This window comes from Haliotis cracherodii, unplaced genomic scaffold, assembly GCF_022045235.1.
Source record: "Haliotis cracherodii isolate W230 unplaced genomic scaffold, xgHalCrac1.p SCAF_5, whole genome shotgun sequence".
In the NCBI taxonomy this organism is placed as follows: Eukaryota; Metazoa; Mollusca; class Gastropoda; order Lepetellida; family Haliotidae; genus Haliotis; species Haliotis cracherodii.
The window spans coordinates 68,101,771-68,129,604 of NW_027266308.1; the positions used below are offsets into that span (position 1 = coordinate 68,101,771).

Below are 27,834 nucleotides of genomic sequence, written 5' to 3' on the forward strand. Positions count from 1 at the left end.
AGCGTTAACATCCATCCTTCACATTAAAAAACATCACTATCCATATTAGTTTTCTAAAACAACACGCATGTATAGTGTTAACAACCATCCTACACATAAAAAACATCACTATCCATATTAGTTGTCTAAAACAACACGCATGTGTAGCATTAACAACCACTCCACACATAAAAAACCATCACTATCCATATTAGTTTTCTAAAACAACAAGCATATGTAGCGGTAACAACCAGCTGACACATAAAAACCATCACTATCCATATTAGTTGTCTAAAACAACAAGCATGTGTAGCGTTAACAACCATCCTACACATAAAAAAACATCACTATCTATATTAGTTGTCTAAAACAACACGCATGTGTAGCGTTAACAACCATCCTACACATAAAAAACATCACTATCCATATTAGTTGTCTAAAACAACACGCATGTGTAGCGTTAACAACCATCCTACACATAAAAAACATCACTATCCATATTAGTTGTCTAAAACAACACGCATGTGTAGCGTTTACAACCATCCTACACATAAAAAACATCACTATCCATATTAGTTGTCTAAAACAACACGCATGTGTAGCGTTAACAACCATCCTACACATAAAAAACATCACTATCCATATTAGTTGTCTAAAACAACACGCATGTATAGTGTTAACAACCATCCTACACATAAAAAACATCACTATCCATATTAGTTGTCTAAAACAACACGCATGTGTAGCGTTAACAACCATCCTACATATAAAAAACATCACTATCCATATTAGTTGTCTAAAACAACACGCATGTATAGTGTTAACAACCATCCTACACATAAAAAACATCACTATCCATATTAGTTGTCTAAAACAACAAGCATGTGTAGCGTTTACAACCATCCTACACATAAAAACCATCACTATCCATATTAGTTGTCTAAAACAACACGCATATGCTCCAGTAACAACCAGGTCGCACACATAAAACAACACCATGCATATTAGTGGTCTAAACAACACCACTTGTGTTGCGGCACCGAGCACTTGGAGCCCTTTCTCTCCCGGAACCCGTGCACTATGCTGGGCGTTAACTTAGCTAAGGAGCCATGTTGTAAATGTGTTTATTTCCGACCTAGCGGCTATAACGAGCCTTTATAAGACGCAATGGTTTTCTGATCACAAGAACACCTCAAGCGTCGCTCTGACATGGAGTATAACAGCCTACTGACGTTGTCATCCATAACGCCATCATCTCTTAAAACTTTAGTACTTTCTGGCATGATCGTCTGTGAAAGACAAAGCCATCGGGAATAAACTTGAGGTTTCGCTTAAAAATAACAGGATTACTCGTGCACGTTTTGTCCGTTCCTCATCCAATCATATCAGTCTTGCAAGTGTTCATCCACGTGAGAACGTCCCAAGAATACCCAAAGAAAACAAATATGGCCTCCATCATCTGTGACCGTGTCTGTGCACCAAGATGCCACGCGCCACTCACTGCTTTCTGCCCCTGCTTCTTTCATCTCATCTTTAAAGCAAATCACCAATCTCCTACCGTCTTGTGATCAAAACACCTTTTCCTATTAATGTACGAAAATTAAATCTTAGCCTAGCTGAAGCTTGGATAGCCATTTCCTGTTGTCGAGTCGCTGGGGTATACAAATTTTCGCCTGAGAGCTAATAACCTTTAACAAGTACGGCAATTTTGTGCCTTTTATTTCTGCCAAGCCACAATTAACCTTTTAAGGTAGAAGAAATGACTTCGATCTCTGGGGTAAGACGCAGAACGAACAAAGAGCTAGATTGCAGACCGTTACATCACTCGATTGGTCTTTGTTCGGCGGCTGTTGGAGCGAGGAGGGAGGGAAACTCGGTGTGTCCAATCGTAGTTGGCACACATCGATTCACCTGTCGGGCAAATCTCTCGTAATGCAAAGCGTAGGGCACTCCTACAAGCTGGCAACGTCGCCCTGCCGTGATTACCTCAGACGTCAAGGTTGTCGATGAGGGTTATGTCATGGGTTTGACGTCATTGTCGCTGGCCCTGTAAACATCATCTAATCAAGACCAAAATATTGACTACAGGACAAGAAGTTGAATAATTGCGCTTTTATCGCCAAGAAAGAGATCGATAACCACTTATACTTAGTGAGACGTGATTTGGTCTGGCATGTCTACGAGGGAAGGAGCTTAACCTGTCCATTCAAGGGGTGTCAGTACTCGGATTATTCTCTGAAAAGAACATTTCTTCTGTAATTATCAATATTCTTTTCAATATTTTTTTTTTTAACAATTAGAGAAACAGTTATACTTGGGTTTTTTTATGCAGAGGAGTGATGTACAATTCTGATTTGTTTACAATCCCAGACCCACAGCCCATAATCAAAATACGTATATATTGTAGAAATAAACGATGATTTATCTCAAGTGTCACTATTTAGTTTGGGTATACCTTTTCAGAAAGTAAGACATGTCTAGACATCATCTGGTGGTCCCGAATAGTTAGACCACTCAGGTGGAAGCTCTACATCGAAAGCAATTTTTTTTTTATAAAAAGTTATGTACATTTTACAGTGTCTGCGACTGTAAGAGGAAATGAAAACCTCTAAACATAGAAAAAACACACATGGAAAAATACATTATGAATGGTGTAGAACACTGGCTACAGTGTACGTCCTTTGTGAATTCTTACACCCGTCACAGGAAGGTACACCACCTTTCTATGACCCCTGAGTTGACAGGACATGGAATAAAGCATATTGTTACACTTGTTTTTTGCTGTTGACGTTTTTACAGAAGGGATGGAGTGTAAACTTAATTATGTTTGAAGATGTATAATTATTGAGACTGTAATCACTAAACTGTCGGGTAGAAGAAAGTATACACTTGAAAATTGGATTTGATAAAAATAATTACAAACGTAATAAAAACGTTACTAGGCTCAAAACAGTCGCCGAAACAGTTCAAACTGGAGGTCCAAAACGTAAGTAGGACACACGTATCAAATACATCCTAATTTGAATTATTATTTCTTGTTTGTTTCTTTTTTACCCACCATCAAACGTGGGGGTATACTTTCTTTTGCCCGGCAGTGTATGGGGCTAAAACAGAAGTCGTGCATGTCATGTTGTGACTAATGGCTTCAGTATACACACAAGCAAGGTCGACATACACTCTAACTTTCATATTCAATGATGTTGCGACGCAAGCAAGATATTAGTCTGTACTAAGTGTGCGCGTGTGTCTGCGTGCGTGCATGCGTACGTGCATGCATGTGTATTTGCGTGTGTGCATCTAGATGTAGATGCGCGTGTATATAATTGTTTATATGTGTGTGGGTGGGGGTGGGGGTGTTGTGGGGGTGGTTAGATATAATCGCATGTAGATCTATGCCTGACGTCTTCTTTAACACATATATCATTAAAATATTAAAATATTTCTTGAGATTCGTGATAATATTTGAAATTATCTGTGTCGGGACGACTGAAAAGTCTACAAAGTCGTGCACATGGTAGGTAGGGGTGCAGCGGTGTTCGGCGTCACGGACAGTACGCACTGAATCACTTCAGCCGCGATGACAAGCAGATCACACTTTACCTTATTGCGAGGAAGAGGCGGGGTCCGCCACGCCCAACACCATATAGCTTCATACATACATATGTATATAACAATCAGCATGCTATGTTGTGTTTTGTTTTCGACCTTGCCTTACTTATGTCAACGGACATAAATTGAGCAACCACAAAAACAATTTAAGTTTTTGTTCTACTGCATGAAAATAATTTTCTCTTGTATATATACACCATGACAATGCGATATGCCATTAGCTGCAGATGCCTGGTAATGTAAGCTACAGAACACGAGACACTATTGATGAATACAAACATCAATTTCATGCATCGCAACACGTCGTAACTCGACAATATGTATGCTTGTACATTTTATTACAATAATGCAATATGTCACAGTGCTGTTTAGTCGTTTGGCTGACTATGCATAGTTTCCTGTTGGTTGATAAATCAATGATTATCAACTCACGCTGTCTGTCTGGTGTGTATGTATGTTCTGGGCGATGCTTTCCCTCACTGCTGCATCACGCTTGTAAGAATCGACTTCGTGGGGATCGGGTGGTCATCTTCGGCTGATTTGTGTCATGGCGTTGATCGTCACTCAAGCTTAAGTTTTCTAGGACCCGTGAAGACCCAGGGTAGAATTGGTCTTCAGCAACCCATGCTTGCCGGCCTGTGAAGATCCGGGGTAGAATAGGCCACCAGCAACCCATGCTTGCCGGCTTGTGAAGATCCGGGGTAGAATAGGCCATCAGCAACCCAGGCTTGCCGGCCTGTGAAGATCCGGGGTAGAATAGGCCACCAGCAACCCATGCTTGCCGGCCTGTGAAGATCCGGGGTAGAATAGGCCATCAGCAACCCACGCTTGCCGGTCTGTGAAGATCCGGGGTAGAATAGGCCATCAGCAACCCATACTTGCCGCAAAGGGCGACTATGCTTGTCGTAAGATGCAACAAACGGGATTGGGTGGTCAGGCTCGCTGACTTGGTTGACGTATGTCATCGATCCCAATTGCGTGGATCGATGCTCATGATGTCAATCACTGGATTGTTTGGTCCAGACTCGATTACTTACAGACCTCCGTCATATAGCTGGAACATTGTTGAGTGCGGCGTTAAACAACAAACAAACAAACATAGTTTTTCTCTCGATTGTTTACAGGCCCCCTGACATGACTGGCATTTTGCTGACCGTGGCGTAAACCATCAATCACCCAAACACTGAATGAAGGTGCTATAGAGTAGATTATTTCATACTGCTTAAAGTTACGATCCCTGCTACAGTATACTAGGTTCATCCGTGAAGGACGTCACTACTTTTCGGGGATATCGATGGCACAGTGGAACACGTCGCAATAATTCGATGGTTGGGTTGCCTCCCTTAGTCTTGCCAGGAGACTCTTGTCACACAGTTGAAACACAACCTACTGACTGAGGTCTAGGTATGAATGAAGAATGAGTTATATAGTTCATGTCGGTTGGTTGGTTGGTTGGTTGTTATACGCCGCACTCCGCAATATTCCAGCTTTATGACGGCGGTCTGCAAATAATCGAGTCTGGACCAGAAAATCCAGTGATTGATTTCATGAGCATCGATCCACGCAAATGGGATCGATGGCATGCTTCAACCAAGTCAGCGAGCCTGACCACCCGATCCCGCCTCTTACCCAAGTCAGTAATCATGAACAAATTACACAAACATTAAATCAACCATTGACACTGGTTTCTAATGGGACATTGAAAAGAGAACAGACAGACATACAAACGGACGGACGGACGGGCGGACAGAGAGACAGACAGACAAACAAACAGACAGACGGGCGAGCGGGCGCGCGGGCAGAGAGACAGACAAACAAACAAACAGACAGACGGACGGGCGGGCGAACGGGCAGATAGACAGAGTGAGTGAGTGAGTATGGTTTTACGCCGCTTTTAGAAATATTGCAGCAATATTACAGCGGGGGACACCAGAAACGGGCTCCACACATTGTACCCATGTCGGGAATCGAACCCGGGTCTTCGGCGTGACGAGCGAACGCTTTAACCACTAGGCTACCCGACCGCCCCCAGATAGATAGACAGACAGACAAGAGATCATATTACCATATTATTGCTATGTATATGCAGGCAGGCATGAAACATATCCGGTGTGCTATTTTCGGGTTTTGCGGTTTCAGTCTCATTATCAATCTACAACTGTTACATAAGTCTCACGTCATGTTGACGTTTGGCAGATATTTTAAAAACAATTCGTCTCCACAACATTCGCGGAGAAGGAACCGAATGTCACAAAAAGGGTTGTGAGAATTGTTCATTTAAACTAAAACAATGTTTTACTTGCATATTTGATACAATGTAAATACATCAAAGAATTCATCAATTATATTCTCATTCCGTTATTCACAGTTAGTAAATCTTTCAAATCATTCCAACGGTCAGCCAATAAATGGGGATAATTTGACATATATATAAATCACCAAGAAGAAAGCTAATCAGTCAATTTAAACGAATAAACGCATCAATGCACTTGCAAGCGTGCCTAATATACCTGCCACATGCGTGTGCATACAGGTAACAGTCGTGGGATACGACATCAGTTGTAGGTGTCGTTGCAAGGGGTGTTACACTAGACGGGAGGATGCCGGATGTTGGTCTCCGACTGTAAGGCACACCAGTTCTTCTCGAGAGAACAAGCTGTCGATGAAGGAGGATAACACCATTTCTTCACCTTGTTTGCAACATACAATGCATTCGTACCGCCTCCCTGACTCCGATGAAAAGTAAATAGGGCTGATTGTCGTAAGGACAAAGTTTTGAAATATTTCCTCAAGGAGATAATTCCTTTCAGAAACAGCCACGGAGGAAAACCTATTCCCATGAAATACTGTCAGGAAATAATTAATCTGTGAAAGTTTTGAATTACGCCATGCAGGAAAACACGAGCGTCTTAGGACAAACACTCAATATTAATTTACATATACAGGATAATCCATTGAACTGAACAACATTGATAGTTTGGAGTTGCTGTCACACCAATAGTATTTCAAACAACCATAAGTAGTATGTATATGTATATGTCCAGACTCGATTATTTACAGACCGCCGTCACAAGCTGGAATATTGCTGTGTGCGGCGTACAACAACAAACCAACCAAACCAATCTTGCTGTGGAAGAGTGTTGTGTTGGTTGTTGCTTCTTGTAAGTTTATATATAAGTATAAGTTTATATACAATAAACAGAACATATTTCAATATTTCAAAAGGTTTTCCTCGGAAATGATTTCAGCAGGACATAGGTCAGTATCCCTTACAAACGATGAGGAGCGAAGTAGGCGGGCGTGAAGAAGACCTGTTCCGTCCACTCAGTATCCGCATCTCTTTCTCGCCCCCACGATCCCGCCAACCAACCCGCGTTGCCTCATCCTCTGTGGATGTAGCATGTGCTGCCAGGAAGCAAGATGGCCGTTACAGGCAGACGCGGTGGCGTGTGAGATCCGTGTGTGTTAGTTGTACCTGTCGAGGGTGTTGTTGCTGTGGAGGATGTGTGTGGGTGTGTGTGCGTGCGTGCGTGGAGTGGGTATTAGCGCTGAGGTGTGTGTGTGTGTGTGTGTGTGGAGTGGGTATTAGCGCTAAGGTGTGTGTGTGTGTGTGTGTGTGTGTGTGTGTGTGTGTGTGTGTGGTTATCAGTGCTGACGTGTGTGTGTGTGTGTGTGTGGAGAGTAGGTATCAGTGCTGAAATGTGTCACTGTGGAACATGTTGAGTGTGTTGTTGCTGTGTGTGAGTGTCGTTGTGGAACATGTTGAGTGTGTGTTGTTGCTGTGAGTGTGTCACTGTGGAACATGTTGAGTGTGTTGTTGCTGTGTGTGAGTGTCACTGTGGAACATGTTGAGTGTGTATTGTTGCTGTGTGTGTGTGTCGCTGTGGAACATGTTGAGTGTGTATTGTTGCTGTGAGTGTGTCACTGTGGAACATGTTGTGTATTGTTGCTGTGTGTGTGTCACTGTGGAACATGTTGAGTGTGTATTGTTGCTGTATGTGTGTCACTGTGGAACATGTTGAGTGTGTTGTTGTTGTGTGTGAGTGTCGTTGTGGAACATATTGAGTGTGTGTTGTTGCTGTGTGTGTGTCACTGTGGAACATGTTGAGTGTGTGTTGTTGCTGTGTGTGAGTGTCATTGTGGAACATGTTGAGTGTGTGTTGTTGCTGTGTGTGTGTGTGTCACTGTGGAATATGTTGAGTGTGTGTTGTTGCTGTGTGTGTCACTGTGGCACATGTTGTGTATTGTTGCTGCGTGTGTGTCACTGTGGAACATGTTGAGTGTGTATTGTTGCTGTGTGTGTGTCACTGTGGAACATGTTGAGTGTGTGTTGTTGCTGTGTGTGTGTGTCGCTGTGGAACATGTTGAGTGTTTATTGTTGCTGTGAGTGTGTCACTGTGGAACATGTTGTGTATTGTTGCTGTGTGTGTGTGTCACTGTGGAACATGTTGAGTGTGTATTGTTGCTGTATGTGTGTCACTGTGGAACATGTTGAGTGTGTTGTTGCTGTGTGTGAGTGTCGTTGTGGAACATATTGAGTCTGTGTTGTTGCTGTGTGTGTGTCACTGTGGAACATGTTGAGTGTGTTGTTGCTGTGTGTGAGTGTCGTTGTGGAACATGTTGAGTGTGTGTTGTTGCTGTGTGTGTGTGTCGCTGTGGAACATGTTGAGTGTTTATTGTTGCTGTGAGTGTGTCACTGTGGAACATGTTGTGTATTGTTGCTGTGTGTGTGTGTCACTGTGGAACATGTTGAGTGTGTATTGTTGCTGTATGTGTGTCACTGTGGAACATGTTGAGTGTGTTGTTGCTGTGTGTGAGTGTCACTGTGGAACATGCTGAGTGTGTGTTGTTGCTGTGTGTGTGTGTCACTGTGGAACATGTTGAGTGTGTATGGTTGCTGTGTGTGTGTGTCACTGTGGAACATGTTGAGTGTGTATTGTTGCTGTATGTGTGTCACTGTGGAACATGTTGAGTGTATTGTTGTTGTGTGTGAGTGTCGTTGTGGAACATATTGAGTGTGTGTTGTTGCTGTGTGTGTGTCACTGTGGAACATGTTGAGTGTGTGTTGTTGCTGTGTGTGAGTGTCATTGTGGAACATGTTGAGTGTGTGTTGTTGCTGTGTGTGTGTGTGTCACTGTGGAATATGTTGAGTGTGTGTTGTTGCTGTGTGTGTCACTGTGGCACATGTTGTGTATTGTTGCTGCGTGTGTGTCACTGTGGAACATGTTGAGTGTGTATTGTTGCTGTGTGTGTGTCACTGTGGAACATGTTGAGTGTGTGTTGTTGCTGTGTGTGTGTGTCGCTGTGGAACATGTTGAGTGTTTATTGTTGCTGTGAGTGTGTCACTGTGGAACATGTTGTGTATTGTTGCTGTGTGTGTGTCACTGTGGAACATGTTGAGTGTGTATTGTTGCTGTATGTGTGTCACTGTGGAACATGTTGAGTGTGTTGTTGCTGTGTGTGAGTGTCGTTGTGGAACATATTGAGTGTGTGTTGTTGCTGTGTGTGTGTCACTGTGGAACATGTTGAGTGTGTTGTTGCTGTGTGTGAGTGTCGTTGTGGAACATGTTGAGTGTGTGTTGTTGCTGTGTGTGTGTGTCGCTGTGGAACATGTTGAGTGTTTATTGTTGCTGTGAGTGTGTCACTGTGGAACATGTTGTGTATTGTTGCTGTGTGTGTGTCACTGTGGAACATGTTGAGTGTGTATTGTTGCTGTATGTGTGTCACTGTGGAACATGTTGAGTGTGTTGTTGCTGTGTGTGAGTGTCACTGTGGAACATGCTGAGTGTGTGTTGTTGCTGTGTGTGTGTGTCACTGTGGAACATGTTGAGTGTGTATGGTTGCTGTGTGTGTGTGTCACTGTGGAACATGTTGAGTGTGTATTGTTGCTGTGTGTGTGTGTCACTGTGGAACATGTTGAGTGTGTTGTTGCTGTGTGTGTCACTGTGGCACATGTTGAGTGTGTATTGTTGCTGTGTGTGTGTGTCACTGTGGAACATGTTGAGTGTGTATTGTTGCTGTGTGTGTCACTGTGGAACATGCTGAGTTTGTGTTGTTGCTGTGTGTGTGTCACTGTGGAACATGTTGTGTATTGTTGCTGTGTGTGAGTGTCACTGTGGAACATGTTGTGTATGGTTGCTGTGTGTGTGTGTCACTGTGGAACATGTTGAGTGTGTATTGTTGCTGTGTGTGTGTGTCGCTGTGGAACATGTTGAGTGTGTATTGTTGCTGTATGTGTGTCACTGTGGAACATGTTGTGTATTGTTGCTGTGTGTGAGTGTCGTTGTGGAACATGTTGAGTGTGTGTTGTTGCTGTGTTTGTGTCACTGTGGAACATGTTGTGTATGGTTGCTGTGTGTGTGTGTCGTTGTGGAACATGTTGAGTGTGTATTGTTGCTGTGTGTGTGTGTCGCTGTGGAACATGTTGAGTGTGTATTGTTGCTGTATGTGTGTCACTGTGGAACATGTTGAGTGTGTGTTGTTGCTGTGTGTGTGTGTCGCTGTGGAACATGTTGAGTGTGTATTGTTGCTGTGAGTGTGTCACTGTGGAACATGTTGTGTATTGTTGCTGTGTGTGTGTGTCACTGTGGAACACGTTGAGTGTGTATTGTTGCTGTATGTGTGTCACTGTGGAACATGTTGAGTGTGTTGTTGTGTGTGAGTGTCGTTGTGGAACATATTGAGTGTGTGTTGTTGCTGTGTGTGTGTCACTGTGGAACATGTTGAGTGTGTGTTGTTGCTGTGTGTGAGTGTCATTGTGGAACATGTTGAGTGTGTGTTGTTGCTGTGTGTGTGTGTGTCACTGTGGAATATGTTGAGTGTGTGTTGTTGCTGTGTGTGTCACTGTGGCACATGTTGTGTATTGTTGCTGCGTGTGTGTCACTGTGGAACATGTTGAGTGTGTATTGTTGCTGTGTGTGTGTCACTGTGGAACATGTTGAGTGTGTGTTGTTGCTGTGTGTGTGTGTCGCTGTGGAACATGTTGAGTGTGTGTTGTTGCTGTGTGTGTGTGTGTCACTGTGGAATATGTTGAGTGTGTGTTGTTGCTGTGTGTGTGTGTGTCACTGTGGAACATGTTGAGTGTTTATTGTTGCTGTGAGTGTGTCACTGTGGAACATGTTGTGTATTGTTGCTGTGTGTGTGTGTCACTGTGGAACATGTTGAGTGTGTATTGTTGCTGTATGTGTGTCACTGTGGAACATGTTGAGTGTGTTGTTGCTGTGTGTGAGTGTCGTTGTGGAACATATTGAGTGTGTGTTGTTGCTGTGTGTGTGTCACTGTGGAACATGTTGAGTGTGTGTTGTTGCTGTGTGTGAGTGTCATTGTGGAACATGTTGAGTGTGTGTTGTTGCTGTGTGTGTGTGTGTCACTGTGGAATATGTTGAGTGTGTGTTGTTGCTGTGTGTGTGTGTGTCACTGTGGAATATGTTGAGTGTGTGTTGTTGCTGTGTGTGAGTGTCGTTGTGGAACATGTTGAGTGTGTGTTGTTGCTGTGTGTGTGTCACTGTGGAACATGTTGAGTGTGTGTTGTTGCTGTGTGTGTGTGTCACTGTGGAACATGTTGAGTGTTTATTGTTGCTGTGTGTGTGTCACTGTGGAACATGCTGAGTGTGTTGTTGCTGTGTGTGAGTGTCGTTGTGGAACATGTTGAGTGTGTGTTGTTGCTGTGTGTGTGTGTGTCACTGTGGAACATGCTGAGTGTGTGTTGTTGCTGTGTGTGTGTGTCGCTGTGGAACATGTTGAGTGTGTTGTGTGTATGTCACTGTGGAACATGTTGAGTGTGTGTTGTTGCTGTGTGTGTGTGTCGCTGTGGAACATATTGAGTGTGTGTTGTTGCTGTGGCTGATCGATGCCTGTGTAGGCCATGAGTACAGACTTGCTCATGGAACAGGCACCCAGTGTCTTCTGCTGCAAAGGAGCTGATGGGATGAGGTGTCTCCGTCACTTGGCTGACACTGCGTCATTGTGCCCATGCAGAGTAACCTCCCTCCCGCATGCCAAAACCAATGATCATGGGTTTGAATCCCGGTTTGCCCGGATATATGTCAAGGTTTGTCAGCACCATACCCAGCATGTGGGTTTCACCAAAGTAACAAACATCTAAAACCTCCATCACCTACCTACCACATCAACCTGGCATGCAGTGACATTACTGCAGTCTCTTCAGTTGGGTAGCCTAGTGGTTAAAGCATTTGCACGTCACACCGAAAACCCGGGTTCGATTCCTGACATGAGTACAATGTATGAAGCCCGTTTCCGCCGTGATATTGCTGGAATATTGCTTAAAGCAGCGTAAAATCTCACTCACTCACTCATTGAAACTGGCTATTCAGCAGAAAGTCTGTATGAGCGTTATCTCACAAAACACTGGCAATCATCCATTACTTCCTACTTCCATGGCTCCGACCACAACCAGCACAAAGACAAGATTATTTAGAAGTATTTATTTGATAACAGCTACAATATTATCATGTAAAAGTTAGGAAAATATAGAAAAGGTGGAAAGGCAAATTTCTCCCAGTCACAGTTGACTGACCACACCCAACTTGGATCAACCTCGCCAACACTGGTCGACGTCACTGCGGACGTTGTTCACAATGTTGTAGTAGAGGTATCCCCATGGTGTCGATGGGAGGACCATCCGCCTGACAGGGGCGTGGGCACCAGGAAATGTCCAGTGCTCCACAAGATCAGGAAGGAGGCATGGAGTTCTACACAAATCACCAACTTAATTAAACTGGGAAAACAATTTGGGTGAATTTTACATCACCTTCTTTCATTCAATAACCTGATGGAAAACAAAGTGTTGCTGAAATATTTGCATCCTAAAAACAATAATGGCACATATATATTTGTTTTGCAAGTCATAACTCAATTCATACATAGGAAGAGTTTCAATCTCAAGTCAAAACATGACATATAGTGAAATAACTTGAATATCGTAGTCTCAACGTCCTCAATAAACTATTGTCAACACATTAAAGAGATTAATTGAATTTTGAGAATAAAATCTTTTAAATGTGTGCTGGGAAAAGATAACTTAGGATTAAAAATGAAAAAATAATCACATAGGTTCAAAATATGTGTCACTAATTGTTTTCTTTGTTTCCCAACAAGTTGCATGCATTCCTAACTACAAGAGTTATCTCCCCACAACCTTCACACAGAGCTGGCTTATACAGGCCGGCAATAACAACATTGGGAGTAGATAATGACGTCTTGCAGGGTCAGTAGTTGACCACATACTGACCGCCAGCAAGGAAAAGGCAACAAAAGTCTCACAGTAGTGTATATACAAAGGAACAAGGCTGATATTTAATAATACACGACTTCAACCTCAAAATAGAATTAATTTCACACATACTTATAATAGTGTAAATGACATCATTTGGAATGGTAAATATCGGACATGAATTTTCAATCAGAAAATTATAGACAAATATAAAGTATTATGCTTCCTACTCTACCACGACAAAGACGACTAGTTCAATGGAATTCTCCTGATCCGTATACGTCCGACTAGGGACACTGGTTAGACTACCGCAGTGTTGAGCAAAGACTGCATGGCACCAATGGGCATTTTCACAACAAAACAATGAGAAATAAATAAAAACAACACAGTCAAGTAAGCGAAGACAGAAATCACAGGGTCCAAGTTACTCCCCTGCCGGACTTCGACCATGTGCAGCCAACAGGTGAGTATGTTGCACTAATCCTAAGCAGAGGAATGTTGCACTAAATGCAACCACACGTTCAAGTTGCACTAAATGCAAACACACGTTCAAGTTGCACCAAATGCAACCACACGTTCAAGTTGCACCAAATGCAACCACACGTTCAAGTTGCACCAAATGCAACCACACGTTCAAGTTGCATCAAATGCAACTACACGTTCAAGTTGCACCAAATGCAACCACACGTTCACGTTGCAAGTTGCACTAAATGCAACCACACGTTCACGTTGCAAGTTGCACTAAATGCAACAACACGTTCACGTTGCACTAAATGCAACCACACGTTCAAGTTGCACTAAATGCAACCACACGTTCAAGTTGCACCAAATGCACCCAACCTGTAAAGTTACACTGACTAATTGCTGTTGCAACCCCATTATTGCACAAAGTGCAACCAATCACTAGCATCAGTTGCACAATATGGTGCAATATCCACAGCGTACTACTTCCTGTACCAGGAATGTGCGCATAGTTTCTGATCTAGAAGTGATTAAAGGTTATCTCAAACCATTTTCTGTTCTCGTCGTTCAATACATGTATACTATGAAAAAAACACACAAATTCCACAATAATGTCCTTCAAAATAATTATTCACTTCATTATTTTGTCATGCATTTTCAAAGTTTAATCTTAGCTACATCCCCTGGATGTGATGGAATATGAATTGTCATCAACCCTTTGGTATTGGAAGTCCTGTACTATTATTGCACAAAGTATAAACTTGTAGTGAAAGCTAGTTGCTATGGATACTCAAGCATGAAATAAAACCGTGACATGTTCCCATGTAAAAGATGCTGATTCATCTATCTGTGCATGTATATATACACTTGTATACCATACAAGTTATCACCTAGCAACACAAATAATGCTAGAAAAACTAGAATCTAAAAACACATTGTAAGAAATAGTTCAATATTATGCTCATTCATGCATATGATAAAAGGTTTGAACATTGCTCGCACATACTATTCTACACACTATATCAGCTAGCAGATTATATGCATTTGAAAATAAACAAATCACTGTCTACAAATGTCTACCTCTAGCTTACAGAGATCTCGGGAAAGGTCATTGCACGTTTCTCTCGATGACATCTGACTAAGTGATGCAGAGAGAAAAAGGACTTGGAGCGACTGATTTTGAACAAAGAATCCTAGTTTGTTTAACACAGATTCATAATCTCCCTATTCTCCATCTTTCAAGTCAGCAACAATCGTCTTAACAAACATCTAAAAAATTACAAAGGTAATTCGTTTTTAAGTAAATAATGAACAGTTAAACTAAAAATACCATGAAGGAAAAAGCCAGGATTTAAAACATTTTTACCGCGTGACTTAGTTTAAGCGCATTGATGTTATTCTTTGTTAAATTGATGAGTACAATCTTCCTTACCTCAAACCTCTATTATCAATTCTGTTAATTTAAATTAAATGTCTGTTAATTGAATACCGCTGTGTGAAAGAAGGAATAGACATGAGTTATTTGATGTTCAAAATCAGTACTTGGCCTTTATGGCATGAGGAGGGGTGATAGCTCCAAATATTGTGAATATGAGATTATCTAACAATGAACATGTTTGAGATTATTACAGAATTATTAAAATAATTACGTATCAAGAAAACATGGTCAACTCCTTGCTTGATTTTAGTTGAAACCCTTTAACTAACAAAAATATGTTGAATTAATTTGATCTAATTATTACGACACATTTTGATTATGTTAGATCTAATTCAAAGTGAACTTTCACATATATTTGATTTGGTTGGTTTTGATCTTTGATCTTTATAACAACAAAATATAAACAAAACAAATTCGGTAATATCATTTGGGTCAAGATCAACTTCTGCATTCCTTATAACATTTTCTGATCATCCTGGAGATTTGAATCAAGCATTGGTTGGAAATTGTATGGAACGTTTAACAATAGCAGATCACAATTTAACAAGTTACCATGGTTACGCATAATGAAGCTTCAAAGTAATGGATTGTTTGCGCAAAAGAATTATTGAGAAGCAATGCGAAAGAACTGGAGAAAAGTGTTATGAAGGTGAACACAGTGATGACAAAGATGTTGTCCGGACTAAGTGTAGACAGTTTAGTCCGAAGCATTTTGTGAGGTCAACAAAAACTATATAACTTATGTGTATATACACAATCTGTCATGCAGATCTGAGAAATGAAAACAGAACACAGATAAACATCATGTACTGAAGGACCAGGATGCAGATGAACACATTGCTTGAAGTGACTAGAGTATGTAACGGCGAAACTCAGCAACAACTGTATGCAACATCATGTCGACCATTAACGAATTAACGACCATTTCTTGAAACATTATGTCTGACTTCACAATTATCTCCCACATTATGCTCCTTGGTGGTATTGCCCACAATATTGGATATTGTCAATTATGCATTATTTCGTGCAATAGTTACATGTCAAAAAACAGTGAAAAATATTTAAAATATTAATCATAGCACTTGATAAAAATTATGGATATTATCTCTGAATTATAAAAAGAGCAATAAATATGCATTTTCCATATTCTTGTTGTCACATGATGAACAAATAAATAAATATCTTTATAAACACATGTTTATATTTAATAATCCTTGTTCAGGGTCAATGTTTGTAACTTCAATTGCCTTGAAACAAGGCACCATCCTATGACGACTCAGAAGCCGCGCAATAGGAAACTGGCATTCTTGCATCTCGTCACTCCAGCTGATTAACGCAAATGGTACCTCTATATGCGACGAAAAATGTAAATTGTCTATGCATCTCCAAGACGTTCCAGCCAGTTTGCTGATTTGAAAAAATCGGGTAATGCGTCGTCCATTCTTGCAATGACCTTATAGATAGCCTTCTTCCAAGATGGTTCCGTATCCTTGTTGGCGGAGATAGCTCGGTAAAATTCTCGTAATGTTGACTGTACCACTATCCGAAATGTCTCTGGCACCTGAAAGAAAAGTAAAATACTTTACATGTCTTCACATATATATCCTACATGGCATGTAGTCTAATACTACCTTATCATTATATGTTAAGTCTTTTAACTAGATTTTTCCTTTCCAATTCCAAAATACCACTGTATAATGTTAGATGATTGGTTGCACTGAATAGGCAACTAAACTGAAGGAGCTCCGTGATATTTTATAGACAACTAAACTATATTAGCTCTGTGATATTTAATAGACAGCTAAACTATATTTGCTCTGAGATATTTTATAGACAGCTAAACTGTATTAGTCTGAGATATTTTATAGACAGCTAAACTATATTAGCTCCGTGATATTTTATAGACAACTAAACTGTATTAGCTCTGAGATATTTTATAGACAGCTAAACTATATTAGCTCCGTGATATTTTATAGACAACTAAACTGTATTAGCTCCGTGATATTTTATAGACAGCTAAACTATATTAGCTCTGAGATATTTTGTAGACAACTAAACTGTATTAGCTCCGTGATATTTTATAGACAACTAAACTATATTAGCTCCGTGATATTTTATAGACAACTAAACTGTATTAGCTCTGAGATATTTTATAGACAGCTAAACTATATTTGCTCCGTGATATTTTATAGACAACTAAACTATATAAGCTCTGAGATATTTTATAGACAGCTAAACTATATTAGCTCTGAGATATTTTATAGACAACTAAACTGTATTAGCTCCGTGATATTTTATAGACAGCTAAACTATGTTAGCTCTGAGATATTTTATAGACAGCTAAACTATATTTGCTCTGAGATATTTTATAGACAACTAAACTATATTAGCTCTGAGATATTTTATAGACAGCTAAACTATATTAGCTCCGTGATATTTTATAGACAACTAAACTGTATTAGCTCCGTGATATTTTATAGACAACTAAACTGTATTAGCTCTGAGATATTTTATAGACAGCTAAACTATATTGGAGATGAACAGTGAATGGTTTCATGGTCTTACACATGTTAGGCAAATTGCGGTAATCAGACTGAATTCCTCAATAACCACCAACAAATCTACAGCCACTTAATGCAACCAGGATACCGGCATCTCTAACTAGTGTACTACCTGGAGTCTAAATGAAGCTCGGCATATTACCAACTCACTTGCACCAAACATAATCTCCCACGCTTATTCCTTCAGCATTTCTCGTCACATTTCTAAAGATGTTTCATGTTTAGAGACGGACACAACCATGCTTGATTCAAGAAGGCAATACAATAGTTACGAGGACAATGCCAGGCTGTGATTAACCCAGCACTATTTCAATTAGGGCTTCTTGAATGAACAATGTGGATATATACCCTGTTGAGTCAATGATCCTGTTTTGAAAAGGTCACAATTTAACTCATCCTTGTTCTCATTCAATCAAATACATAACTTGATTTATTTTGGGAACAAGCGTTTTGTGAACTATTTGTGACTGTGTGCCCCGTTCTGTCCTGGTTGACCTTGAGTTGAGTAATGAAGCACCCAAAACACAGGTGAGCATCACACCTGTAATAACCAATTTCATTCATGACTTCAATGACAAGAGGTGGTCTCCAACTGGCCATCTTCTGCCCGCGTCCTAAGTGATTTCTCATGTTCCACCATCGCATCAAAGCTCAGTTATTGAAGGAAGTGGTGCGCGACGACTTCAACAAAGAACCAACGTCCACACACAAGAAATTAATGAGAAACCTACATAAGCTAAAGATGACAGAATAATGTGTGCATTAAGCGACTTGAAAAACTCACAAACTCTCTGATTGCGAGTTGTATTGTGTCAAGTCCACATGCCTGAAAGGTTGCTTTAAAGACAATTGTCCAATCGATCATTGTTAGTCTTAGTAGGGGGAAAATCATGTAAGTAGTCATTGATGTGGATTGACGATGCAATCTGACATCGTGCAGGCCGTCAAGGTGGCCGTTATTGACGACGATCTTTGATTGAAGGGTAGTCATCTTACATGCTGCAGAGAAGTAGGCAACAAAATGGCAACAGGGTTCTACAAGAGATATCTAATCTTGTTACGCAGAAATCCTCTTAACTCCGAAGCTTGGCGTTCCGTTGCTTCAGCAGACTAAATGTCTTAAGTGGATACCGCGATGCTACATCTCGCCACAAACTCTCATTATCCCAGAACTTCGCCAACTTTTTATCCTCATTCTTCTTTTTTATCATTACACTATTTTTACCTGTCAACTCTAATTCAACACTTTCAGGAGAATATAAGTCCTTTTCTAGCTCATGGAATAATCTTGTTGATTTTCATAAAAAAATATTGACATCCTTTTCTTTGGAACTTAGAAAATCACCGACAGGATTATGGAATATTTTGTTCTTATTATCTCATGAAGAACAAAGATGCTATTTTAGAATGTTAATCCGCTTCTATTAATTAGCGGCACAAGAAAATCGACTATGATGCAAGACCAGTCTTGTTTCTTGTTTTATAGGTTTGTCAACCAAACCAAATACATGAAATGCTATGTTTGATTGAATTTATTTTTTTTAAACAAATATTTAAAAAAAAGTTTTGTTAAAAATCATATTTTGTATTCTTTAATCTTTTTTTTAAAGTTAACCTCAAACGGACCCTGATAATAACTTTATTAATTTACTTTTTTATTTTGACCCCTGCCTCTTGGTGTGTTGAGAAAGTAAATATGTAAAACAAGAAATCAAATTGATTCTAATAAACACAAGAGAATTGTGATTGAAATTAGGATAGATAAATAAAATTCAAATGACTGATAAAACTCTAATTGGCTAGTATAAACCAATTCCTACAATTTACAATCGAGGGTTTCCTTAATGCTGACAGTCATTTTCATAAACACATACTACTCCTCTTTTGATAGGGAAATATGATATGTCATTTTACTGATAAATTCACATAACATTTTATGGAATCATTTTTGTGCATCATGGACAGATTTTAAAAAATTCCATATAAAAATTGGAGTAGTATGTTTTGTACTGCAAGATGAAAATACCTCAATCTGGTTGTTGCGGTTGTAGTGCAGGTTAAGAACTCGATAGAGTTCCGAGTCTGCCGTCACCACAAGATCCTCGAGATGCTTGCATCCTTCCGCAATCGACTGACGGGCAAACTTCTCCATTTGGATGTAGTAGAACTCTCTAAAAATGAAGGCAAACATTTAATATAAAACATATCTCGCAATCAAGTGTCTCAGGATTACTATTCTTACAGCAATTTAACACTTTTGTCTTGATTAATTTACATGTAAAATTCTTTCATAGAAGTCTCTACAACATACTTATCATGAATCATTTACAAAAAACATATAATTTGTTATATAAAACAATATGCAATGATTATATGAACAGCAAAAGAATTGCCCATAATTAAATATTGCTTTGATTAGTAATGATGTGTTTCATGTAAGTGATGTATCACCATACACAGTACAATTTATTCAGGGCTACAAGACCCAGCAGTAGCTGCCAGCTACTGGAGCCTCATTGCTTCTGTAACCAGCTTGTACGACAAGTAACACTATCAAAGTCAGGGCAACAAGTCAAGACCAACTGACGGGCCACAACTCCATCTGATAGCCATGACAAAGTTAAGGACAGACTGGAATTAATCTCAATTAAGTGATAATTTTCCCTCCTCGCTACCATGATTATACTTGATAGGGGAAGAGACATTTAACGGATATTATTTCTGTGACTGCAGCCTCTCAAGCCTCCACACAATGGTGGTAGAATTGTCTCTGTTAGCGATTAGCCCCCGCTTGTGTTTGAGCATAGTTCTGAAGGAGAGCGGTGCCCAACAAGTCTGCCTGGGAACTATAGCGTTGACATTTAACGTTTCCTTCTGGCCTTTCAAATTCAAGTTCATATTTCATGAGAGAGAGGCCCTGCCGATGAGATGAGGGTCGACTTAAAACTGATTATCATTAATATAAGAAGCCAGTACAGGGCTTGTATTGCCCCCCCCCGCCCCCCGCCCCCCGACAACTCTTCCCGATAGCTCCAGTCCCTGCCAGGACACAGGCAAGCATGGCCTTCATATTGACATCATAAAATGCTAATCTTTTCCTACATGGTCCAATTATTCAATATGAGAGGAGACATTTTATCCCCGGCCCACATGGGCCTAAGTGTCGCCTCTACCGTTTGTCTGACGGAGATGGGGGGTTAATGACAGAAGATCTGTGCCGTGCAAACAAAGGGGTCTCTCTAGGAGAATACGGCTAGTCGCACAAATGCAGGACACACAGCTAATAGCGGTATAATCGGTGCAATTCGAGAAATGTTCCCGTCAGGAGAAATTCACAGAAATGAGTATTAATATCGGAACTAAAGCAGCAGTGAATAATGAATGCAGGGACACTGGGAATCGGGGACGGGGAGTTTAGTCTTCTGTAAAAGAAAGGAAATATGTTGTGGATGGGGTTGAATCTGAGGCAGAGGTGGCCGTGTGATGACAATCACAGTCACAGTATCCTACACATAGTCACACATTATCCCAAACATAGTCACAGTATCCTACATAGTCATATTATCCCGCAGTCACATTTTCTCAGTCACATTATCCCCAACAGTCACACATTATCCCCAACAGTCACACATTATCCCCTACAGTCACATTATCCTCAACAGTCACACATTATCCCCAACAGTCACACATTATCCCCTACAGTCACACATTATCCCCAACAGTCACATTATCCCCAACAGTCACACATTATCCCCAACAGTCACACATTATCCCCTACAGTCACACATTATCCCCAACAGTCACACATTATCCCCAACAGTCACATTATCCTCAACAGTCATACATTATCCCCAACAGTCACACATTATCCTATACAATGTTCACCTGATGCTAGAAGTCAGTCAGTCAGTCAGTCCTACAACCTACAAATATGTACACATATACACCGTGTGGGGCAGGCATCCTTCATCCTTCAGGACCAGTTGGCAACATGAATACTTCTCTCATAAATTCCTAATCAGCTTCATCTGCCATAATCTATCACCTTACATTTACTATATCCCAACATTTAGTCCTCATTCAGATAAATACATATATATTTTGAAAAGCAACTTCTTGATTCATCAAAGTGTTAATTACGTTTGTGCCAGTCTCTTGATAATGGGGACAAGGATTGGTAATGCTTTGCCACCAACTTTGATGTTGTGTGTAGAGTTAAATACTGAATCAGACATTCTCCCAGCATCACGACAAGCTTCATTCATGCGAATCAAATCACTTTAGACAAAATGATAAGGTGACCAATGAAGGCAGCAGATGCTAAACCAGCCCTGTGCATGATGTTGCAAGTTGTCGCCCTTACATGTATATCCAGGAAAGAAAATCAATAAAACAACATTGTTTTCATAAACATATTTTCCTAGTTTCATGAATAGTGTTGAAAACCAATAAACGTTGAATAGGAGCATCTGTTTGCTATAGTCAGCTGGTTCAAACACAATCTTATCTCCCTGACTTTACCCCCACTGGAGGAAAATGTAGCATCCCTACAGAAACCTGTTTGTAGTGCACAGCAATGAGACATGCAACTTCCTTATGATCAAGACTATGCTCTAATGGTTTCCTCTAGGAAGTAACAACACACAGGCCCTGCGAGTTGGCTTCAAAAATATATACTACTCAAAAGAAGTTAAGAACACCCAATCTTTTCATGACTATAGTTAATCCAATTTTTTTTATATCTGTTTATAGTTGATCTTTCTTTAACTATAGTCTCATGAAAAAATTGGTTGTTCTTTAACTTGTTTTGAGCAGCATATATAATCATTGTATAACCAGTCCTTTTCACAGCGTTTATGCTGTCTAAGCTCCAGGGATATCTAATCTGAACCATCGATGTCTGAGAAGACAATGTTTTCCCAATCATGTTTATACACTGAATTGTTGACAATGGCTGTGGACAAGTGCATCATTGTCTACTACTCTCTGATCCTACTAATACCTCTACCATGAATCCTGCTGATGAAATTCAACACATGTTCTTCGCCAATGTAATTATGACAAAATAAAATTGTTAATTCAAAACCAAGCATACAAATTAACCTTTCACCATTGATGTTTGTATACACTGAATACAGACTACCCGGTATGTGAATTCTATGTATGCTTCTGAACATTAGTTCATAGTAAGTGGTCGTTGGCAGCACTTGGCGATTCTGGGACCTCCTAAATACCTAGTTAATCTTAGGTCGGAGTGATTTCTGACTGGGGGAAGGCTCAAAACAGGCTGGGGATAAAACAGACAAAGAATATCAGTATCTATTAACAACCTACCCAGTTTTGAATTGTCATAAATAATAAATATATTATATAAAATATGAAAATTGCATTTTATAAAGAATGCAGTCTAACTCAGAGATGAAAAAGAATTATCTTCTTTGATTCTATCCCCACATTATTACATTTTAGTTTAAAATAAATTTGAAAGTTGCTTTTAAGTGATCTGTCACAGTGAAATATCAGTTATATTTTTGTCAAGGAAGAAAGAGTGTTTGCGTACAGGTAGCTTGCTGTTTCTTCGTGGTTCAAATGAACGGGGTTCATCACAAGATTCAGATCAACACAGAGTATGACATCCAACTGTGAATAAAACTGTCATAAACTGTTTACATGTCTCGAGTCTGTGTCACTCGTGACCTAGAATATTGTGACAACAAATTCGTACTGTGTGAAATGACTAACTGGTCACAAAAAATATTCTCGTGGAAAAATTCTGAACTTTAGTATCAAGCTAGTGTCATTTCTAAAGTGATACATATTTTTCAATATTCTCATTTAACTATTCGAGAGGCATATTCAAGTTTTCACCTAGGCTATATAATATTTACATATATGCATCAAGGTTTTATAAACGAAATAACTACCATTAATTAATTTATCATTACGTATTATGACACATATTGAGATATATGTCATTTAGTCTGCAGTGAAACAAAACCACGCAATATGTGTTATGACATCTACTAAAATGGATCAATGGATATAAATAAATTTATCTTTTTAATATATGTAATATTTCTAGAAAGCACACCAATGGTTATTGAGAGAATCTCTTTTAATTTTGTTTGTTGTTTAATGCCGCACTGAGCAATATTCCAGCTATGTGATGGCGGACTGTAAGTAATCGAATCTGGACCAGACAATCCGGTGATTGACAACATGAGCATCGATCCACACAATTGGGATACGATTACTGCATCAACCAAGTCAGCGAGCCTGACCACCTGATCCCATTAGTCGCCTTTCATGGCAGGCATTGGTTGCTGAAGACCTATTCTAACAAGGAACTACAGGGGTCCTTTTTAATAAGAACAATATTGTTTGAATAGAATCTAAAACAGCATCCTCTTTCCCATTGTCCCAGCATGAGAGACTTCAGGTTTTGACTTACAATAAATAAACAAATAAACAATCTGTTTGTCTGTCCATTTATGGTTGTGTACTACAAGAACCATCTTTCCAGTAGTACAGAAACACCAAAACTGTAAAAACAAAAGATTTTTGATACCAATGGACACTGATATAGGGTCACAGGTAGATTTGGTTTAATCCTGAAGTCAACTTTTTTCAATATGAACAGTATGAAAGCGTGACAAGTGTTAAGAGATTTATGATGGTAGAAACACATTCTCCTCACAGTTTATGGAGTATAATATCCGCGCACCGTAACAGGTGGACAACGATCTCAAAATCTATACACGTACCACGCACAGAATTAATAACCTTGTCAAACAAGATATGTATCTTAAGATGATTATTAACATATGCTATTCTGTCAACAATATGGATCATTACAAAATTATTTGACCCCAAAAATGACTTCCTTTCAAAACCATCCGTCTGATTTCTACTGAGTGAATTATCCTCCACACTATAACAGAATTATTAATCGTCATCAGACGGTCACCACAATTAATTATCATGAATAAGATGTGTCATGAATGAATGAATGAATGAATGAATGAATGATAGAGCTTTGCTAAAAATGAAAAGCAGATTCATTGGATCTGATAACAAAAGGAGGAGAATTTATAAAAGAGAATTTTAGTGTTAATAAATGTCATCATTTTCTCTACAAAACTAAGATAACGACAACCCAAAGAAGTGGAACACATATCACTGAAATATGAACTTTTGTCATGAGTCAACAGACTTGAGTGTTTTGGTATAGATTTATTCAGTGTTTGTTTGGAAACAGAGGTGGCTGAAGGAAGCAGGTAATTTACATACAGGACTGCTTGAAGTATTCTACATCATATCACATCCTGCTGTAGTGAATACCCTCAACTTGAACACTGAATGCAGGGCTGAATGTCATCGGTATTCATAAATAAGCCCGGTCTCCATTCTTCCCCTGAATGTACACCTGACACAAAGTTACCTGCATATGATCAACATCGAAGTTGAGCAACGATTCAAAATCTAATCTCTTCGCATATATTTGAATAAATGGTAAAATGGAAGTAAGGTTTATTTGCATTTCCATAGAGCCATGCTGATCATCTTGTATGATGACAAGACTGTTAGCTGCGTCTGGTTTATGGGAATATATACGAGATGGCATGGCCTGGAGTAACTTGATACTGTGTGTCACAGATGGGTCGGCCATTGTTGCTCCAGGATTCAGAAAGTGCCATGTACAATCTATGAATTCAACACCTTGGCATTCAAGAGAAACTTTCACAAATATTAAATGAAAATTGTTTCCATGGTTGAAAGCACAAATCTAATTGACCAACATTATCATTTGAAACGTTTTTTTATCAAGTGAAGGAATACTAAATAACGGGAAATTACTTTCATGGATGGATGCAAAAATACAACTGTTAATAATGTTGAAGAATAAATTAAATAAAAAAATCAAGTTGGAATATTTATATGAACCAAACATGCAGAGGCGGATCTTCACTAAGCACACCTTAAAAATATACAAGCTGGTTCTTTTCTGGTTTAATTTTCAAGTTCATTATGTCTGCCATGTTCAAGAGTGAACTGTGTATACTAAGAGACATACACTATGAGTAGTTTCACTACTAGTAGTACCATATTACACACTCCATTTTTATGACATTGTGGGTTTTCTGCTGAAATGGGACCGTACTACACCTTTACACTGACATTAATGTATACTACTCAAAAGAAGCTAAAGAACACCTGATTCTTTCATAAAACTATAGTTAACAGAATAACTACAGTAATATGAAAGAATCAGGTGTTCTTTAATTTCTTTTGAGTAGTATATAAATTTATTAAAACTGCCTTCACCTCAGTATTATCCTGTGTTCATTTTTAGCACTTTGATTTAACCTGAAGCCTGTTCAAAATGTCTTCATCTTACTTTGATGAAATGATGCATACAAAGACATACGCCGGAAATACAAACACCCCCAGACAGCACAGATCCGGTGGTCTTAACAAACTTGTGATATTCCTATAATCAGAAACATTTATTTCAATCGCAAGCAGCTAGAAGTTGGTTTGTACAAACTATTTTCAATATCTGATGATGTTATCTCTAGATTTGAGTGTAAATTTGTATCAACAATTGACAAGTGTGAGTAGTTTTCTCCCAACCATTGTAAGTTCCCTCAGGCCCTGAACTGGCATTTCAAGACCCTTGTACAATACACCTAAAGCGTTTTATTTTCATACAAAACTATCTCTCACCTTTTGCTTTAGATTCTTTCTGTCTGAACTAAACTCATTCCTTTTCCTGATGAATTATATTGAATTGTCCAACCCTAATCTATTTACCTCGTGCAGCAAATCTCAATACATGGGAAGCCATTCTTCTCACTGCTTATCTAATAACACTATTTGCGTAATATTTTCCTAATGCCTGTCATCGATGAGTTATGGTCAGGCAGACATTATTGTCGCGTATCACACACCCCTACATTTGTAGCTTTGTCATATCAATTGTAGCCAATCTAATTCCTCCTGCTAACGTCTTGCAGGGAAGCGTTTAGATGTTTTTCAGAGTTATGATAGATTAGAATATCCTGCATAAAAATATGAACTGACTGCAAAGTTTTCATTAGTATTAGTCTTCATCCGATAGCATCTCAAAGCTATCATTTTCCTCCATAAACACGGTCATCTAAGACATATTACTTCAGACATAATGACAGGATATTATTTCCCACACGATCATTTCGCGCATTCTTAACAGCGGTGTTTAAATCGGTTTAACAGTCAGCTTTATCATTTTGCTAAATTACACACATTCCTATAAGATGAACAAATACCAGCGACCCTTTTACTCAAGAATGAAACCCTACACCAGAATTTGATTACATTTCCTAAAATGTTTCAGAAATTGTTACTTTTCAATCCAAATTTTTCAACTGACACATGTTATCTATTTATCTTTTTCCACATTTCAATGTTAAACTAAAACATGCATTCCTTTAATAATCTCCTAACTTGATTAAAATATAAATTTTACATGTATCAGTGTTAGGTAACACAAGTCACATATTCAAACATTCCATTTAACTTAAAAACACAAATGTTAATCTTTGATTTATTCTTGTGTACAGAAGCATCGAGGACAATTTACACAAGAAGGTCATCACAAAGTTGACGGGAGGTTAAGAGTTAATTCCGTTTCATTTTGTACCTGTTCTAAAGCTTGGCCAGATAACGAGTGGGGGGTCAGGACTGGGATTACAGGTAAGAATACGGCTTCATTTTGCTCCGTTTCCTAGGGTGGGGGTACCTGTTGCTTGCCAGTGTGGCAGCTCATTGCGAACAAGACTTTGGGGATACTCTGGTATTGATGGAGCCCTACTCTAAATACATAGGGTGTAAACACGTTGAAATAAGCATTAAGAGAAACACGTTATGTACACACAAGTTAATTCTCTCTTCTGTGTACTTTGACTGATTTAGCCTCTTGCCCACACAAGAGCTGGCTTGATACCAGCCACACACCTCACACAACATGTGTCGAATGCTTGCAAGCAATCGGGACACCAATTAACTTCCTCTCATATCAGTCTTAAAGACTTCATTTAATCGTGGGACCTAGCGAACAGAGCATCGTGGGAGCCAGTGAACGGAGCATGACAGAGCCTTGACAGAACCTCAGTTAAAGGGGGAGAAAGATGATGGGAGGACGAGGCGCATGGCCCATCTTGACGTGCTGATTAAGAGGAACAATACTCAATCAATAACCAAATGATATCAGTCTTTTCCAATTCTTGTCTGCAATCATCAAATCACACTGGGCCACAAATGGAACTTTGTAATGCATTTCTCTATGGAGAAAATACATTAAAGATATGAGAATATGAAAATTTAATGTACATTAGAGAAAGTAAATGCCTCTACAATAGCTCTGACTTGACTTTGATGGGGAGACCGAGAGGTTTGCGAATCAACGCGGACAGTCTACGGAGAGAGATCGCCCTTCAGCTCCAACTCACAATACCCACTTCCAATCTCATCCAACTTTACAAATATTAGACTAGGGTGATTAAGATGGAGTG

The 27,834-nt window shown here is 39.5% G+C and overlaps 1 protein-coding gene across 1 annotated transcript in view; it reads right to left on the reverse strand.

Annotated features, from left to right (window-relative positions):
* Nucleotides 1-12,039: 12,039 nt before the first annotated feature.
* The window catches only part of LOC139442899 (homeobox protein prospero-like), a 31,991-nt gene continuing 16,196 nt past the window's right edge, over nt 12,040-27,834 (reverse strand). Inside the window, exons 4-5 of the mRNA XM_071223807.1 lie at nt 19,308-19,452; nt 12,040-16,281 (exon numbers count right to left, since the gene is read on the reverse strand). Of these exons, the coding sequence (XP_071079908.1) occupies nt 16,096-16,281; nt 19,308-19,452 (331 nt within the window). The 3' untranslated portion in view covers nt 12,040-16,095. The remainder of the gene's footprint in view (nt 16,282-19,307; nt 19,453-27,834) is intronic.